The 21,246-nt window shown below is 36.6% G+C and overlaps 1 protein-coding gene across 4 annotated transcripts in view; it reads left to right on the top strand.

The window, feature by feature from the left end:
• The window catches only part of tspan9a (tetraspanin 9a), a 230,514-nt gene that overhangs the window by 202,125 nt on the left and 7,143 nt on the right, over positions 1 to 21,246 (top strand). For all 4 annotated transcript variants that reach the window (XM_051870807.1, XM_051870806.1, XM_051870808.1 and 1 more), the window contains 4 exons: positions 2,677 to 2,751; positions 14,422 to 14,523; positions 14,645 to 14,776; positions 16,125 to 16,208. In XM_051870807.1, coding sequence (XP_051726767.1) covers positions 2,677 to 2,751; positions 14,422 to 14,523; positions 14,645 to 14,776; positions 16,125 to 16,208 — 393 coding nt within the window. The remainder of the gene's footprint in view (positions 1 to 2,676; positions 2,752 to 14,421; positions 14,524 to 14,644; positions 14,777 to 16,124; positions 16,209 to 21,246) is intronic.

The raw sequence follows: 21,246 nt of genomic DNA on the forward strand, positions 1-21,246 counted from the left end.
TGTTCATGATTTTATTTACTGTAATTAAAGGCACAATATGTAAGATTTTTGCATTATAATACCCCATAACCACTAACACAGTGATATGTATTTTGTTCACTTGTGTACTTGCATTATCCCAAATGTTTCCAACAATTTTTAAATACAGAGGAATTCACATTTTTAACCAGTGTAATGTCCCTCCTTATTACGTTGCCTGTCAATGGTGTCATGTCCGCGCTATCCTCGTTTTCCGCTTTTTCTGCCGTAGAAGCTATGGCAGTTTCATGAAAAAATACGGAAGTAGTAGTTGTAGCATCTAGCACACAACTCTGTTTTTGTTTCTAGCAAACCACTTTGTTGTTGTTTAGCACAGTCGTCATGGACCATATATTATCATTACAGCAGGTTCTGACGCCAAAGATAAGTGCAAGAAATGTAAACGTACGGGTGAATCAAATGACCCAAAAAGAGTTTTTGACCAGAGGAAAAATACAGCGAGGATCAATAGCAGTGTGGCATTTCCTAACACTGTTTAGAGCTGCTGTTCGTAACTTTTTTGCTTAAAAATTAACCAAAATTATTTTTTGAGCAAGTACATAACCAGCCAGTGTTCAAAACTATCTCCTTGCCTTAGCCCGATTCACAACGGTAAGCTTGTATTAATGTGTTCTAATTCAGGTGGTACTGATGGGTTTCTGCGGGAAATTCAAGCATGCTGCCATTCATCTTTGCGTCATTACATCATGTCTGTTTACATAAAGGAGTCCCAGCCAGTAGGCTATATCGCATGTGACAGATCATTTATAGCCTTTTCTCACAGCAGCTGGAATAATTAAACTTATCATTATGATGGCGGATTGTATGGTATGACAAATTAACGTTAGAGATTAGACTGTACAGAAATTGAAATCTACAGGTAACACTAATACACACTAAATACATATATTCACGCAGTGATGATGTTGTTAACATTAACAATTTGAGAGCAAAGTATAATAATAATAATTTGCATGGTTTGATGTGATATGAGCTAACCGATCGTTAGATGTAATCACCACTGGTAGCGCAATTTATTGTAATGCTTTTTTTTCTCAGTTGGTCAGAACAAAAGTGGCAGATTTGTTACTTGTTCAGATGAGATTCTTCGGTAAAAAATCTTATTTTGGTTATATTTCCAAGACTACAATCTGTGATTCTGAAGTACAGTATCCACCAGTGCGGTGACTGACAGCCACACATTCTCCTCAAAACATTAGATTCATCCGCGCTGAGGAGCCGTGCCAATGCACAACCCACGTAAAGATGATAATTCCACAATAACTGCAATTGCAGGTTTCGAACAGAGATGGCGACAAAGAGGCAAAACTTACGGACTGCAGCGTGAACAAGTCTATGACAGTGTAATTAAATACAGTATCTGTTATACTTATATAGTAAGTCAGCCTTTTTGCAAATGCTGTGGATATGTTAAAAAAACTGTATGATAGTTTTGAACACGTAAAACTGCGCTGTGTTACCCCACCATTTAATTCGACAAATAAAGTAACACGTGTAGTAATTTAGCATTAAACATTGTTTCTTTCGGCTAATTCATTAGAATTAAATCATGTGATCAAACATAACAGTTATAAAACTTTATTTCATTACCTCATCCATGAACATGATTTGTGATTCCATTGGCACTGGAGGTGAAGACGACAACTCCCATCATTCCACACTCCTTCACAGTGTCATCAAGCTACGCCTTTGTTATGGTTTTGAATATGCGACCTCTAGCGGCAAAAATTACATACTGTGCCTTTAACTGTAATTTAAAAACATTATGTTTCATTCAGTTTAAGTGAAGGGAGAGATGCTTGGAGAATTCATAACTTAGTCAAACCCAGAATCATCATCACCATTCCCCCTTATCATTATTTTTTTAATGTCAATCTCCAGTTCCGACGGTTCCCTAAATGCCTATTAGATAGGACTGGTGTAATTTCGAATGGCCTGACCTTTAGATTTCGCTGCTCCATCTGTGCTGTATATATGCTGCGTCCCGAGCTCTGAGGGAGAGTGAGACATCAGAGAAAGGTTTTCACATGTTTGAGATTTAAGCAGCCGGCCCTATGTTCCTGGATGTGGTGTAGCGCTCTCGTCCCCCAGAGCTCTAGGAAGGAAGAACCTTCAAAGCTTTTGCATTCTTCACATCCATTCCTTCAACTTTGCCCTATTTACGTATATCCCATATGGCCCGGACCAGCGAGTAAAGTCATGGCAGAGCAGACATATACACAGATTGTCATTCAGCGGTTGGCGAGGCCACGCGTAGACAACCCAATCGCTCTCGTCATCCTCTAATGGCGGAAGGAAACTTATTTTGCAGACCTGTCAATGTCGAGGTTCAATAAACAAGTGTCTTAAAGGCTTTCAGATGGCCCGAATCTGCGTTTCAGATGGACTTTGACAGGAACGGTCATCAGGAGATGACTGGAAAGTGTATCAAGCACTCAGCGGAATAATGTTTACTGGCTGACAGGCACATGCTGTATGGAAGGCTGTGTAAATATTTAGCTGAAGAAGTGAAATAGAATGAGAGGGAGAAAGCGAGTATAGAAAGCCAAGATGATTCATTCAGACAGGTCTTTCCCTGTGCGTCTCTCTCTCAATCGTATCACTCACTTCCTATTTTTGTGTATTTTCTTTCTGCAGTTCTTCATTGTCTTGCTGATTATTCTGCTGGCTGAGCTGATTTTGCTCATTCTTTTCTTCGTCTACTCTGATAAGGTAAGCCTGTTCACCAGTTATATATTCTGCAAATGATTTTACAGTATGTCCTCACATATCTAATCTCTAATTAGTGGCGATTTCTTAGGCTTTGATTTTGCATGGCAGACAAACCACTTCCACATAGATGCTTATTAAAATCAGTAAATGTGTAGTCATTGTAGTTTATGCGCATGTCTCTTACATAACAAAAAATGATCCACCTTGAGTGAGCGTATACAATTTTAATGTATTTTAATGTAATTTTGTTGCTTCCGTCAATGATTTTTTTATGTAATATCCCCATAAAATTTCCATAAAATACATGGATGGAAACCTGTTATCAAGTAAACTGTTGTTCAGTATACTTGTCCCATTTCCCAGCTAAATAAGGTCAGCGGCCTCTTTAAAGAACAGTTGCCTCTCTTGTCTTTGGCAGTGCAGGTTAAGAGTTTTCATCACCAGCCGAGCTCTCAAAGGTCAGAGGTCACCCCACATAACAAGGCCTAATCCCGGCCAGTTGTCACCAAGTAATTGGCGCTGAGCTCTTTCTCGGTCAATTCTTCCACCTGCCGCAGTGGTCAGGCTCTTTCTCATGGCCTTCAGGGCACCGCACAGGCACACAACTGGAAGCGATACTGTGCCAACTGGTATGTCTATAACAGGGCAATCTGGCCTTTTGACACCATGCAGATCCTGGCGGATTGCTACTCGCCCAGAGCACGCAGAGGTCCTGTTTCTTCTTTGATGAAGTCACAAGTGTCACCAAGCATATGCTTTAGATGGTGCACTGCACGGTTTCCTTTTCAAGGACGCTTCCCAAAAGTACGGCAGGATGCTAATCCAGTCAAGGATTTCTGGGTGGTTCATTATTCACTCCGTTTGCCACGCTCTCTGTGGAAGCTAAAGTAATTCACTTACCCACAATCCATTTAGAGATTAGGATCTGCCTATCTCTAAGGTACGAGAACTGCCTGGTTGTCTTATCGGAGCGTGTAACTCACACTCAACTGTAGACCACAAACCAAAGCTGCATTTTGGTGACAAAATGAAAAATTTTTTAAGCATAAGACTTCTTTCTCTGCTTGCTTCTGTCTGTATGAGTTTGTTTCTGCAAGGACACATCTTTTATATCTCTATATTGTGTGTAGACTCAAGATTGTACCTTCCTATGAAGTAAGCTAGACTGAAAGCAAGGTACCCAACATGTATTAGTCTTTAAAGACCACTCTGAGACCCCCAGCCATGTATTGATGTTGTTCGCACTACCGATATAAGATACCACTATGACCTTTAACACACTGTGATGAGGGAGATACTTCAGAGAGAAGAGAGGGAAGATGAGATATAGAGACCTGTATCAACTGCACAGGGCTGTGAGCACGTCTCTTTCATTTCTCCACCACATGAACTGGGCAGCAGGGGTACTGCCGTCACTCAAAACCTGCCACTCTGTTCGCGCAGAATGGCGTGAGCAATCATAGGAATGTTTAATTGACTCCATTATTTGATCTCCAAATCACAAGGCAGTTATTATCACATCTAAGGAAAAAAGTCATGCTGGCAATGTATGAAAGCATGCTTATTCTGTACAAACCACAAAGTTAAAGCCAAACATTTTGCTCAGGTAGTAGTACTAGGCAGGGAATCATATAGAGCTAATTTTAGATGTGAAATTTAATAAATGAATTTATTATATCTGAAAACTTGAAGCTGTAATTTTATAATTGAAACATGTACAGCTAATTTCACCACAAAATCTGAACATATATAAATCAAGTCCCCCTCAATAAATGAAAATGGTCAATTGCCCATCCCCACCCTCCAATATTTTATATTTCTTAAAGGGTTAGTTCACCCAAAAATGAAAATTCTGTCATTAATTACTCACCCTCATGCCGTTTTACACCCGTAAGACCTTCGTTGATCTTCGGAACACAAATTAAGATATTTTTGTTTAAATCCGATGGCTCCGTGAGGCCTACATAGGGAGCAATGACATTTCCTCTCTCAAGATCCATAAAGGTACTTAAAACATATTTAAATCAGTTCATGTGAGTACAGTGGTTCAATATTAATATTATAAAGCGACGAGAATATTTTTGGTGCACCAAAAAAAATAAAATAACGACTTATTTAGTGATGGCCGATTTCAAAACACTGCTTCAGGAAGATTCGGAGCGTAATGAATCAGAGTGTCGAATTCATTACGCTGTTTTGAAATCGGCCATCATCCTCGTCTGCTTTTTTTTGGCCGATTCGACATGTTGAATCGGCGTCGGAGCTCGTCGGTCTGTCTTAATTTCTGATCATTCTGATTGGCTGTTCAGCTACTGCCACCTGCTGGTACGGAAAGGCATTTCATCTTACACAGGCACAGTGACAGGGCAAATTTGGCCCTTTGGCCCTGGCCCAGACGCTGCCGACGTGAGCCAACCCCGCAGACTGCTTTCATCGTCACTTGTTCGTCGGCGTCGGCTTGGTGTGTCCCTGCCTTTAGCTGTCTAACAGCGCTAGTCAATGTCAAAATGACTGAGATGGCCAATCAGATCAAAGAAGGCGGGGCTTACTATTCACTGAAGACGTGTGTGAATTCCAATGCACGATGGATATGTGTAACATACAGTGACTACTCAACTTTTTTATGGAATTTCTCCATTTTTAATTGAAAATATGCTATCATTAAATTATGTCATTCATAACTGAATGTGATGAGACGATACAATTTTTTTTTTTTTCACATATTAGACATACAAACAAGAGTAAATTTGTGCATATTTTTAAGTAAAATATTATTGGCGAAGAGTTTAAATGGACTACCTCACAACTATAAACTATAATTAGACCTAGAACTTCTTTTACTGTTTTTATGTCTTCTTTATTCCCTTAAATCCCTTTTAATCCTTTAATTATTTAATTTATTTAAATAAAAATACCACCCCCCCCTCCCGCCTCAAAAAAACCTTGGTATATATATATATATATATATACACACACTGTATGTAATATTGAATAATATGTTTCAAATAATGTGTGAATGTATAAATGTCACAAAAAAAAAAAACTGATTTATTAAATGTAAAATTTACAAAATTGCAAACTCTTTTTTTCTAGCTTCATAATTTGAGAGCTGTAAAGTTTCATTAGTGATGCTTTTTGCCATCCTCGATCTTTAACTCAGCAAGAGGCTTCCCTCCTGCAGGTATGTTGGAGAAACAAAGGTATAGTAGGTCTTCACCTCACTGAGCGTACATGAACGGCGTGGATTAAAGCACACACGTGGGCCCTCCAATGACCCACCATCTGACTGCAGCAGATGGCGAAGGCTAGGCACCAGATTAGAGCATCCGTCTTTACACTCATGACCTCATTCCAGCGCGTGTGCCACAGGACGGCGGCCAAATGAAGCCATATTAGCTGGTTTGAACAGGGGGGAAGCACAGTAGCGTGATTTTTCGGATAGGCTTACAGAGACAGATGAAGAGCATTACTGCGCACTTTCGCCTCCTCAGCTGTGGTTACGGTTTAATCCATAGATGACTAACAATTTTTAGCCTCTAATGTTGTGCCATTACATGAGTAAACCTGATACAATTAGGGATGCTCTAAAAACGAATAGCGACCCACATGTGCAGGGAATGGGTTGAGTGTTTTTGACAGGAAGTAAAACTCCAGGTACCATTTTAAAGGCCCCCAAACTCGTATCATAATTTAGTCGAAGAAAACACTTGTGTTTCCTGTTATTTTTAAGGTGATTCTGGGAGTTTAAAGCTTGTGATCTCATGTGGTAGCATTATTGTGGTTGCTTGTTTACTTGCTGATTTTGGCTCTGAATTAAACCAATTAACTCGCGTTAAACAAATCAACAAAGAATGTGCCTGTGTTAAAATGATTTACATCAGGCTTGACTATATAAACAGTCATTTTCCACTTCATGAGCTTAAGTAGCAAATGTGTCTTGTAAAGTGCCTGATCAGGTGGGGCGGTCAGCCAGGGTTTCTAAGGACTCCAGGCCAGGTTTCAAAGCACCTGACGGCGTGACAGTAGGTCCCATGCTGCGCCTATCTTGCCAGCTCACAGCATGGCCAGACTTTCCCTTGCTGATCAAGAGTCTGGCCCATCATCTGGGCTGGAAATTACCATCCTATGACAGGCACTTACCATCCCATGACAGGCACTTAGATCGGGAAGCTTTTATTTGTGCTAATGGAACATTATTTCCAAAGTGCAAATGGTTGTTAATGGGATGAAAATTCAGTCACTATTAACTAGTGCTGGGCACTGGGATGAACCAATATACCAGTTTAAATTTCATGTACAATATGTATCTTTCAAATACCGCCATACCAGTGCGTAGCTGAAATAATTGCTGCATCTATTCAATGGCCACGAAAAGCACTATGTAGAGTGTATTGAGAGGGGACCTCTATTAACTGCATACCCTTCTTACTAATGGATATTATAACTTTATAACACAACAATAAATAAGCCACACAACTAACTCTCTTTAACTAGGCAAATACCATGGACAAGGCTGTGCAATGAATCAAATCTTGATATGGACTAGTGTCTATAAATATTAAATCTAAAAAAAAAAAACTGTTTCTGAAGTCTGCATGTTCTGTGTCATAAGGTGCATCTAAATCAGCTCCCTAGTTCAGTAGTCAGGGCACTGATCAGGGAGTCACCCATTTTAAGGTCTCAATCGCAAAATCCTTCCACTGGACTGAAACATTCGCTCCCCAAAAAGTCATCAATGCTCCCTGTGTTCCCTTAATGGAAATTCTGAAGCACGAAATAATCATGTGATCCAACTCAATACACATTGTGAAAGAATCTTTAAAAACAAACTGTTATTTAATTATATTTTAGCATAAACATACATAGCTAGACATGTAATGAACATAATCTAACATTATAATTAATTAACGGCTGAATTTTGCAAGGATATCAAAGTAGTGATGCTCGTGGTGTTTTCAGCATCTGCCATCTCACTATTTGAGGTACATGAACACATGAACTTCATCTGCAGACCTGCTCTGAGAGTTAACTTCACGAGCATTTCACCATTTCATTTGATAAAGCTATTGTCATATCATATACACACAGGAACTCAAAGGTTTTTACGACAACCCGTCAAAATAAATTTTGGTCTAACTTGAAGAAATTATGAAAGAAATATATAACCATTGCACAGCAGAATATACTGGAATAATAGGAGTAATAATAATATTACAATTTATTAGAACATTTTAGGGAATATCACACGTTTTCATACGTTTTAATTTAAATAGTAAACTTGCCAAAAATGAAATGAATTATTAAATTTTCATTTGATTACATTTTAAAAGGTTAACTAAATTTTATAAATTGATTTGATTACCCCATTTTTTTTAAAGTAAATTTGTCAAGTCACCTTTATATGTATTGCTCTTTATACAATACAGATTGTTTTAGAGTGATAACACTACAATTATGCATTTTGGCTGTTGTTCAGCTGAAGTCAGATTTAGTTCTGTTGTAAAGATGATCAATTATTAAATTATTTCATTTCATCTATAAAGCACTTCTGCAAAAAAAAAAAAAAAAATGTCATTGTCAGGGTTGTCAGGGTTGCCAGGTTTTCACAACAAAACCCTCCCAGTTGCTACTCTAAACTAGCCCAACAGTGTTTCTGCGGGGTAAAATCCGCGTTTTTGGCAGGGTTCCTCTGGTAAAATTCGCATTCCAGGTGCTAAATATCATGTTATTTGGGGTCACTTCAACCCGCAGACATGAAGAACAAACCGTGGCAACAGTGTAAAAGTAGCCCAGTTCCATGGGAAAATTGCAGACTTGGCAACACTGGTCATCGTCCAGCTCTGTATGTGACATTACAATGTTTTTTTTATATTCTATGTACTCCTAACAGCAAAATAAGCCACTATAAATGTATATAAAGGTCATAAAAAGAAAAAAAAAAATACTGTGATGTGATACACCATGAAATGGCCAGAGTCTTAAACAAATAAAGAATGTTGGTCATACTGCCCAGCACTACTATTAAACCACCCTCATGATGTTCCAAACCCATATTACCTTTTTTTCCCTCTTTGGAAATGGAAATTTAAATAATGTACTGGTCTTTCTTTTTCATGTCAAACATTAAATGAAGATACAAAAAAAAAGTATCATAAAAGTTGTCTATATGACTTGCATGCTAAATACCAAGTCTTCTGAAGTCATAAGACTTTTGGTGAGGAACACTGATGTTATTCACTGATATAATCTTCCCATCCTCTGACTGCTAATACAAGAGAATCATTAAGTCAGCAAGAACCAGCTCACTTCTCTCATGAACTCTTGAGGAAAGCCAAGCAATGAATAACACCAACCTATTGTATGACTTCAGAAGACTTGGAATATAGTGTCATATGGACCAATTTTATGGTAACATTTTCCTTTTTTGGTTGAACTATCACTTTTGGCTAGGATTTAAAGGTGTGTGTTTGCATTCTGTAAATATCTCAAAACTTTTTTTTTGGCGTAGGCAGAGGTGATGGACAGTGAAGAATCTGCTGTCTGACCTCGTCTTTCTCTTCCTCTACTCTTTAGTAAACAGCAGGCTTTCCTCAACACACACACATTGTGCTGACACTTCTCCACAAACCCAAGCCCCCAGGGCATCAATATGACAAACCTGTCCAAACCTATCCACACTCTGGAGACTCAAACACACACGAGACCAAAGCAAAAGCACAGTTTTCTCTCTGTATAACCATTCGCTCTTGTTTCCGTTCCCAGTTCACCCCAAGAATTGTTGGTATAGAAGATAATGATGTCATCCATTAGCTACATCTAACATCTGACCCTCTGGTCAAACCCTCCACATTCCCAAACAAACACTAACATCTTTACATTAACAAGTTGCCTGAGAACATAGGAAACCAACTAGAGGAATGATTACAAATCAAACACCAAGAGCCGCTAGGTCATTCACATGATCCAGATGCTTGCGCTGGCTGAAATGGCTTTGGACCATGCGTTCTGAGGCTGTATCCAACTGGACAGACGTTATTTAAACAGAACCCAAGGCCAGGTATACAAACTCCTAATGAGCTATGCATTAGCTACAAGCAGCCACAGGCCATGGGAAACATATGCTCCATTCACTTTTTGAGCACTAGTATAGTAATAGTGGATTTAAAGGCTCTTGGTAATGATATGAGATGCTAATTGAGAAGTAGGATTCAAATCCTTGAGCTCTTTAATAATACAAATTTGGCCAGAGTTGTCTAGCAGATTATTATATTCTTGTCCCAAAAAAACAGATAAAATATTGATAATCAACTGGACTGGAGTTCATCCATCTGATTAGTTTTTGATTCTTCCTGTTTAGTGTAGATTTAGATTGACAGTCCGATCGTAACTTCCTTACAGTAACCTTTAATTTACACTGGCACTCTTCCAGTGTCTGAGAGAAGAACTAATTATCTTTCTGCATAATATGATGCTCCTAACAGTATGTTGCATTAACATAGCTCATCCCTTAGGGCTTGCAAGATGGAAACTGGAGCCATAATATGATCAGAGCACCACCTCACCAATACTTTTCATTTCAGTGACAGGATATTTATCATTGCAGATAGCGCTCGCCTCTGAGGATAGGACAGCCTCCTTTTGTTGTCAGAAAAGAGAGTCGTTCCAACGTCCTCCACTAGCCTTCTTTGTGGGGTTTTGGATGAGAAGAAAGATTACTAGATTATTTGACATGACTGCTGCCTTTCAGTGATGATGTGCTTTATATACCCTGAAACCTTTCATGAAATATATTCCCACACCTTTTGACTGATGTATTTCCACGACTTTCAGTAACTTTTCCAGAGATTTGTGATTACTGGATACATATTTGCTGTTCCCAGGCTATTGGTAATGTGTTTACAGTATCTTTCTGATCAAAAGTACAGTAATATTGTTAAATATTATTACAATTTTAAATAACTGTTTTCTATTTTTAAAATGTAATTTATTCCTGTGATTGCAAAGCTAAATTTTCTGTAGCCATTACTTCAGTTTTGAGTGTCACATGATCCTTCAGAAATCATTCTAATATGCCGATTTGGTGAATATATGCTGAAAACAGTTTATAATCCACTTATAATTTTTGTGGAAACAATGATAGTTTTTTTTTTAATCAGGATTCTCTGATAAATAGAAAGAACAGCATTTGTTTAGAATAGAAATCTTTTGTCAAATTAAAGGGTTAGTTCACCTAAAAATGAAAATTCTGTCATTAACTACTCACCCTCATGTCGTTCCACACCCGTAAGACCTTCATTTATCTTCGGAACACAAATTAAGATATTTTTGATAAAATCCGATGGCAAAACAAAAGCTTTGTAAAGCTTCGAAGCTTCATGAAGCAGTGTTTTGAAATCGCCCATCACTAGATATTAAATAAAAAAAGTCGTGATTTTGTTTTTTTGGTGTACAAAAAGTATTCTCGTCATTTCATAACATTAAGGTTGAACCACTGTAGTCACATGAACTGTTTTAAATACGTCTTTAGGAGCTTTCTGGGCATCTGAAAGTGTTAATTATCTTGCTGGCAATGGAGGCCTCACTGAGCCATTGGATTTTATCTAAAATATCTTAATTTGTGTTCTGAAGATGAGCGAAGGTCTCACGGGTGTGGAACGACATGAGGCTGAGTAATTAATGACAGAATTTTCACTTTTGGGTGAACCTAACCTTTTAAATGTCTTTTCTGTCACTTTTGATCAATTTAATGCATCTTTGATGAAGAAAGGTATTGATTTCTTAATAAAAAAAAAAAAAAAACTGACCTTTGAAGTATTTACACTACTACTTTGTCTTTATTTTTATGACCTGATACTGTACATTGTGCCTTTTCATTGCACTGTGAGAAAATTAATTCTTGTTAAAAAAAAATAACCCTCAGCTCATGGCATTAGGGAGGCTTAGTCGGACATGTAACATCCCTCCATTAGACATGCTATTTTGCAGTTTGAACTGGATGAACAGAATTGCGTAACTTTTTCAGGCACAAGCTGATTAAGAATTTATTATAAGTCTGAGCCTAATTGTAATTGGACCGTGTGGAATATGGGAGTCTCGTGTGCTGGATAATTGGGCGCTTTTCTTTAGGTATGAAAGAACAGCCATTACCAAACAGTTGTGATCATCATGTGTTCCAAGCAGGATGTGAAAGGAGTGATGTCACAGTGTTCTCTGATGGAGTTGAGAGTGTGCTTTGATGTATTCTTGTATAATGAGACTCCTCGGACTCGAGATGTTTCCGTAGAGGAGAATGATGGTGCTTATTCACCTTTCGTTTTATTCTCCATTCTGAAACGTGGCTACTCACACAGTGCACCCACCAGGAAAAATGTCTGCCGCTAATGAGTGTACACTCCAGTGAGAGACATATGCCTTCTACCAGCTTTTTAATATCTTGCTTTGACTTAGTGTTATTGCTGCAGTTGTGCATCATTGCTGAATTTATTTCATCATGGCATCACTGGAATGAATGGAGAAAAAAAAAAAAAAGAAAAGAAAATCACATGACAGGGTCTCCAGAGAACATTTTAACCCAATTTTTTCTACATATATTTGAAAGATTATCAGAATTAAAATTTTATACTCTTAATTAATTAATTTCCCTCAGCATTTAAAGATGTTTCACAGCATGAATGTTTCAGTTTGCTTTATTATTAGTGGTATGTGCTAAGGCAAGCATCCCAGTTCTCTTGGACATGAATGATACCTTAAAGTTATAGTTCATCCAAAAATGAAAATTCTGTCATCATTTACTCACCCTGAAGATGTTCTAAACCTACAAGTATATACATTTCTTTCTTCTGCTGAACATATAAGAACATATTTATCCAATCAACTGTTTGGTTACCGACATTTTTCAGAATAACTTCTTTTGTGTTCAGCAGAAGAAAGAGATTCATATAGGTTTGGAACAAATTGCTGAGTAAATGATGACAGAATTTTCAGTTTTGGGTGAACTATGCCTTTAAATTTTGTGGCTTATTGAGTAGAGCTGTGATGTTACTGTTCTATGTGATTTAATTCACGATTTCTGCCTGGTAGATGATAAAATGGGCAAAAAAATATCCAATAGATTTGCATCGATGAAGGGTCCCAAATCATATCTAGGAATACTTTGGAATCTACTAAATGATAGAAATTTGATGGGATTTTTTAGGATAGTAAGCAACCACTCACAACATCCTAGCATCATGCACAGGCACCGGTCACATTTTCTTCAGAAGTTCAGAGTCTTTCAGAAGTGAGCAGAACAGGGAGTGTTAAATACAACAGCAATACAAACTGTGACAATAAATCATGTTAAAGCAGTAAGTGCAGATATTATCTCTATATATCTTATTTATAGCTCTGTGTGAGAGACTATCTTTCATTGAAATATGCCTGAAATTCCAGAATATGGTGTTTTATTTTTTCTCTTGGGTGAAACGATGTTAATCTGGCTTGTGTCTATATCAGGACCACCGCTCTGTCAAACTGTAATCACCCCACACTTCCGTCGCTCTGGGCCAGAGTGCACTGAACCACTAATGTGAGATCGTACACCTCATTAAAACTGCCAGCGAAATATTTATCTACCACAGCCGAGGGGGAAATTATAGTGATTCCAGAGTGGCGTATATGAGTATGTTGTTCTCCAGCATCAATGATGGCATGCTTTTTTACGCTCTATTCTCTATGCCATTCAATTAATGATGCTAATTACATTAATTTGACACATAGTCAAGAACCCAATGGAAGATATTGACTAAATAGACGCTCCTTATTAGGGTGGACAAGCAGATAATATTTCACTAAGGACTTGAATATTCTTTATTATTTGCAATCTGTTCCTCACATTACTGATATTTATACATATTTACATTTATTCATCCAAACCACTTGAATGAATATATATTCAAGCTTTAAAGCTATAAAATTAATTGAATTTATAATCATTTATAGGAATAATTAGTCATGAAAGATACAATAGATTATGATTAATACAAATTATGTAGAAATAAGAATGATATAATACAATTTAATGACACACACACACGCATATATATATATATATATATATATATATATATATATACAATCTGTTCCTCCCATTGCTGATATTTATACATATTTACATTTATTCATCTAAACCACTTAAATGAATATATTCAAACTTTCAAGCTATAAAATGTATTGAATTTATTAGGAATAATTAGGCATGAAAGATACAATACATTAATTATGATTAATACAAATTATGTACAAATATGAATGATATAATACAATTTAATAGCATACATTTGTGTGTGTGTGATTAATGTTATTAATTTATAAATTAGTTATTAGATATGAATGACTTGATACAATAATTATGATTAATACAAATTATATTATATATATATATATATATATATATATAATTATATATATTATAATAATTATTCAGTTCAAAAGTTACGAATTAGATATGAATGACTCCTATCTATCTGTCTATCTATCTCTCTCTCTCTCTATATATATATATATATATATATATGTAATCAATATTTTTATTAGGTTATTATAATTTAAGTGGCCTTGCTGAAACATTGGTATAATCAAGATGAGATTTGTGATTGACTATGACTGAACGTTTCCTTCTGCTGTTCACAGGTCAGTGAGAACGCAAAGCAGGACCTGAAAGATGGTCTTGCGCTCTACAACACAGACAACAACATTGGGCTGAGAAACGCCTGGAATATCATCCAAGCTGAGGTACTCTTTGTGAAATTATGATCATGTTGAGTATCTTGAAAATATTCTCTAATGTACACAGCAATATCTGGAACTTAATCTAGCCTGGTTATTAATAAAATGTATTGTTGTCCCCCAACAGTGGAAGTGTTGTGGAGTAACTGGGTACACAGATTGGCACGAGGCTCTGAAAGAGAAGGTGGTGCCTGACCGCTGCTGTCAAGAGCATTATCAGGAGTGTGGCCGCAACTCCACCAACATGTTCTGGACACGGGTGAGTGGACACCTACACTTAAACCAATGACAAATGTTGCCATAATTCCTCAGACCTTTAATTGCCTTGACATGTGAAGTGAACTATACTTTTCAAATGCACGACATTCAATTTTAATCATCCTCATTTTGAATACATTTGGACTGTTAATCTTGTATTCATTAAAGAACATTTCTGAATCAAGACAGGATAAAATAAAAGACTGGAGGTAATAATTGAGAGGATTTCTTTTTTTCTTTCTCTTTTCTGTCCTTGAAAAGAGTTATTATTAATAAATGAAAGGCGGTAAAAGCCGTAGATTTAAGACATCTCTGTTGGTAGGAGCTCTAAGTGCGTCTGTAAAGTACAAGAGTCATGTATCTTTATGTATTTCTTCTCATTTTTGGACACTAGATGCGTTTGTCTTACCCTATGGGAGTTGATTTAACTCACAAAAACTGATTTTAATGTTTAAATGAGATTTTAGGGAGGGCAATGGTTTCTTGAGGGAATATTTTTGTGCCATTGACAGAGCTGTAGTGTACATCAGTAGCTGATGTTACATGTCAAACTGTCACACTGTCTTATCTGCAGCTTTTAGTTACCTCAGAGGTACTAATGGAGTGTGTGCTTGAGACGAGACAATTCCATTTAGTGAATTTTCAGTGTTCTTTTCAAATGCATTTTTTTCATTAAAATAGAATGAGCACATTTGTAAAACTGCCACAAAAGAAAATTTTGAATGTCACAATTTCCAGTCCGTTGCCTTGTAGGGAGCAAATTACACAAGAACACATTTGTAGTTAAGTTAGCCTGAAACCACAAGCCGTTTAATTGTTAAATTTATCTTCACCCACAGAAGTTAAACAGCTAGCCAACATAAATTGTTTTAAATTCATAGAACAAGAGGAATTAGTCAAAAGAATTGTGACATGAGGCTGTTTGCACAGGAATCCAAGAGTTCTGCCATATCTGAAGGTATTATATTGTATTACCACCACAGTTTTCGGTTGTGCTGGAAATGGATTTCCTTTTCAGTTCCTTAGTATGACAAGCAGCCCACAACACCGCCAACTCAAAGCTGTTTTGTCTTTTTTTTTTCCGCATAGCCACCATACAGTATATCGCTGAATATGCTTTTTCTTTTTTTTTTAAGTCACTACGCGTTGAAAATGCAGCCGCAGCAGTCGCTCGCTCGCTCACTCATGCATGTGCTCAAACAAATTCCACTGCTGCTGGAGTTCAGCTCATTTTCTCTAGATCAGAATTAACAACTAGCAAATTACAAAGTGAAACATACACAATCTGTTTGTATTAGTGCTTTTGCCCAGAAGGTAAATCACATCTCATGACTTTTCCTGTCTTCCAGGGCTGCTATGAGAAAGTTGAAGAGTGGCTTGAAGATAATAAGCACCTACTCGGAACCATCGGCATGTGTATCTTGGTAGTTCAGGTAAGATTGTGTGTGCTTGTGTGTTTTGCCATCACTCAGTGTGTCAAACGCAGTGGTGATAATGAGCGTGCCTGTCTTGTCTGGTTCTGCTGAAACGGTGAAGCACATGCATGGAGCACCACAGTCAGCACAGGAGAGAATAGGTGAACCGATCATTAGGGCTTGCTGATATGCGAAATATATAGAAAGTGAAAGTCTGACGGTCCCAGATGATGTCTTGCATTGGTTCATTATAGCCCTAGAAAGAGCATGAATTCAATGGTCTAATGTGTACATTCTGCAGAGGTGCTTTGCATTAATGTCAAACTGAAGATTTTTCTTGGAACTAGGCCGAGACATATTAAGTATAGTCCAAACTCCTGATTCGACAGCTTGCTTGACTTTATACTTTGACATCTTTGCCACTTTTAAAGTTAACAAACTGAACTCTTCACCATTTTACATGGTCGTCAAAAATTTGGTTTACTGTCATTTATTGCAAGGCGGAAATACAAAATGTTGGATTAGCCAAAATGGTCTCTCGGTTAATCCACGAGTTCTCGTAAACCCATGGTCTGTAATTACCTGCGGTTTATTGAGGATAATAGTGCACAGGGGTCTTTACTATGTACTTTTCTCAGTATGTACTAAGAGGTGACCTCAAGCTTGTAAGCAAACACTTGCCACCTAATCCTTCTCACGGGCTGAGCTGGGGCGAAAGTCACAAGCGATTTACTTAGATCTCATCCAGCAAAAGCCAGCCAAATCCGGTTTTTAATCACTAAACTGTGCTCTGTAAGTGCTTTGTTGTTTTAAATTATTAGTGGGCCTTCTAATGTAATACTTAGGGTTAGGGATTTGAACAAATCTCAAAGAACCATGGTACTTTCATATATTTCATTGCGTTGTTAGATTACTATTCATGTCCAATGAAATACCATTCAAAGGTTTTGGATAATATTTTTTTTATGGAAATTACAACTTTTATTTAGCAAGGATGCATTAAATTGATAAAGACATATAGTGTTGCAAAAGATTTATGTTTCAAAATGCTGTTTTTTATAAACTTTCTATTCATCAAAGAATCCTGTGGAAAAATGTATCACGGAAACTATTAAGCAGCACAACTGTTTTCAACATTAATAATAGAAAGAAATGTTTTTTTACCACATTTATTTTAATATAAACAGGATTTCTGCGGGTCTCTCACTCTTACACAAATTAAGGCCTTAAAAATGTCTTCAATCAAAGCAGAACATCTTAAATTCATAAAGTCATTACATTAAAAGTTGCATACATTGCAAAAAAAAATATATCTTCCTCAGTGATTTTGTCCTGTTTTCCAATACAAATATCTAAACAACTTTAAATCAAGATACATTTACTTGAGATGCAAATTTAAAGCTGCAGTCCGTAACTTTTTTTGGTTGAATGATCCAAAATCAGTTTTTGAGCAAGTACATAACCAGCCAGTGTTCAAAACTTGAGAACAAAGTATAACAACAATAATAATTTACAAGGTTTGATGTGATATGAGCTAAGCAATCGTTGGATTTAATCTCCATTGGCAACGTGATTTATTGTAGGCCTAATGCTTTTTCCCTCAGTTGGTCTGTGGCAGATATGTTACTTGTTCAGATGACATTTTCCGGTGAAAATTCCTACTTTGGTCATACTTCAAGACTACAATCTGTGATTCCGAAGTACAGTATCCACACCGGTATGGTGACTGACAGCAAACATTAGATTGATCCGCACTGAGGAGCCGTGCCGATGCACAATGCACGTAAAGATAATAAAAATTGAACAAGGACAAATATCTGTCAATGAGTTATGAAAACATCCCTTTGAATTAAGTTGATTTTTCTGAGCCCATTAGCAGATATTTGTTCTTGTTTTAAACATAAACTCACTTAATTTTGATCAATTTCACAGAAAACAAGACTTCATATTTTATGTCATTTTGTATCTTCAGTAAATGCATCTTGATTTAAGAATCTTTAGACATTTGCACTGGAAAACAAACTGGAAAACAAACAAAAATCACTTTAATTTCCGCCGTGTGATCAGAAGATACACAGTAAAAGTTATTCTAGTGGTTCATAGTGGTTCTAGTGGTCCATATTCTAGTGGTTGGGAGCAGAGATATTCAAGCTACTTCTCTGTAAAATGAATTAACAAGTAATGGATATCTGTTGGAAGTTGTATTCTCAAGCTCTGAAGTGTTGCTAATACAGCTCATTGTGTTTCTCCCTAGACATTTACATTTAGAGAACATAATGACAAATTGTGTTCCCTTCAATTTATTCCTTAAATTTACTTTACTTGGTCTTAAATAGGTCTTTAAAAAGTCTTAAATTTACCTTCATAAAACCTGCAGAAACCCTGATAAAACAGTTATATTAATTGTAATGTTTCATAATATTACTGTTTTTACTGTCATTTTTGATCAAATGGATGCAGTACAAACCCCAAACCAAGTTAGAATACCATGGTAGTACCATGTTACACTGTCCAAAAAGCTTTATAATACCATAGTACTCCATTAGTGTACCATAGTTCTTTCTCATAAAAACACATGGATTCTGAAAGGAATCATTTCCCTACGGGTTTCAACCACAGTGCATCTCTGGTTGTCAGACATTACTGAGGCCTAGACTTCTCCACCAGTCTCACACTGAAGTCTGTGTGAGAGTCTGCCAAAATTTAGTGTTCAGTGTCTGTGGGAATTCGTAGTGTAAAGAAGAAGCGATGTGATACCTTTAAAGTTCAAAGACGTGAGAAAATCAGATTTAATCCACACTCAGAGTCTGTTGGCACTTCCTGCTCGTGATAAAAACTGTGCTGTTCTGCAGCTTTAAGATAATGATTGTGGAATGTCGACCACCGCTGTGCGTTTGATGTATCAGGATAGATCTAAAAATGAACTTCAAAGAGTCAGTATGTTTGCAACACATTTCCGTTTACCTCCATGACAGTATGCATCTTCACCTTGTGAAAAAACTTGTTTTTTTTTCTACAAAATGACGTCAATTTTTGCAAGTCTATCTGTAAAAAGGTCTGCAAACTATCCATTGGCATTCACATTCATTTGCTTGGTTGTTTGCAGTTGCCAAATGGCTAAAAAATCAATTATAATATATATATATATATATATATAAAATATAAAGAAATAAACAATAAATAAAATAAAATAAAACCAAAAATCAATCAATCAATGGCTAATCATCTACTGTAATATGATGAAATTAAAAATAAACAACTGACAAATGACAAAACTGTAATGAAATAGAAAAGTAAAACAAGAAATTACTATGTGTGTGCTGGCAAAAATATCAGTTTACAATAAGGTTACATTTGTTAACATTAGTTAAAGGGTTAGCTCACCCAAAAATGAATATTTTGTCATTAATTACTCATCCTCATGTCGTTCCAAACCCATAAGACTTTCATTAATCTTCGGAACACAAATGAAGATCTTTGTGATGAAATCTGAGAGCTTGCATTGACAGCTACGCAATTGAAACTTTGATGCTTCAAAAAGTTCATTAAGAGATCATAGAACTAATCCATGTAAATTAAGTAGTTTAGTCCAAATTTTCTGAAGAGACTCGATCGCTTTATATGATGAACAGATTGAATTTAGAAGCTCAACAGAAACTAGACGTGTGAGAACAAACCTCTTGCGGAAGCTCAAACGTGCTGCGTAACCTGAGAATGAATCTCACTGGTTCTTGCTCGTGTCAAGCAAACATGCTTGAGCTTCTGTTTACCACAACTGATGTGTGAGTTGATGAATGTTTAAATGTGAATAAAAGCCTAAATTCAAACTGTTCATCACATAAACTGATCGTGTCTCTTCAGAAAATTTGGACTAGACCGCTCGATTCATATGGATTACTTTTACGATCTCTTTCTGAACTTTTTGAAGCGTCAAAGTGGTAGTCCCGTAGCTGTCTATGGAGGGACAGATCGCTTAGATTTCATCAAAAAGATCTTCATTTGTGTTTCGAAGATGAACAAAAGACTTACGGATTTAGAACAACATGAGGGTGAGTAATTAATGACAGAATTTTTTAGGGATACTGGTATCGGTATCGGTAGCTCATGTACTTGTACTCGTACTCGTAAAAATACCCCCGATACCAAGGACCGATACCTCACGTGACGTAACTGACAGAATTTTCCGTGCACAAAGATACCGGCGGCAGCAGCAGAAACAATGTCAGCCTCAGGGGTGTGGAAATACTTCAAAATTAATGATGGCAAATCGCGCTGAATGACAGACCAGAAGCGCTCTCTCTTTCTTGCGCGCGATCCCAGTTCTCTCAGACAGCACGCGATGGTCAAATGCACAAATGTCTATGGTTGTCAAAATGTCCATCGTGTGGAGTATCTCACGTTAATACAGTCGGTTATGGCTTAAGTGGATGTAAACAGGTGGGTGAAAACAGGATATGTGTCAGTATTACATCCATGGATTTGGTCTTAAAATGACAGTAGCCTAATTAAATATCTGTCTGTCATTAATGTTAATAAAACAACAAAAGATGTTAAATTAATAAAAAAATATATATATAGGCAGGTTAAAAAAGACAATGCTTGTTTTTTTTGTTTGTTTGTTTTTTTTGTTTTTTGGGTTTTTTTTATTATGACTTTGGTAATTATGCCCTTTGAAGGTTATTGGATATTGTGAAATTTGTGCTTTAAGTTTGTGACAAGCACATAAAAAGTATTACTTTTTTCATTGGAGTAATAATAAAGAAGCTGTCCTACATTCATTAGTCTCACTGTGTTGTGCTTGGAAAACTGCCACATCACCAAAAAAAAAAAAAGAAGAAGAAGAAGAAATTAATAAATGTATAGGCATCGGTATCAGCGAGTACCAGAAAAAAAATATCGGTACTCGTACTCTGTCCTTAAAAAATGGTATCGGTGCATCCCTAGAATTTTAATTTTTGTGTGAACTAACCCTTTAATGCATTAGGTTTCATAATGACCAATATTTGTACAGCATTTATCAATATTGGTTGTTACTAATTTTTAACAAGGTGTATAA

Source organism: Ctenopharyngodon idella, chromosome 18 (assembly GCF_019924925.1).
Source record: "Ctenopharyngodon idella isolate HZGC_01 chromosome 18, HZGC01, whole genome shotgun sequence".
Classification (NCBI taxonomy): domain Eukaryota; kingdom Metazoa; phylum Chordata; class Actinopteri; order Cypriniformes; family Xenocyprididae; genus Ctenopharyngodon; species Ctenopharyngodon idella.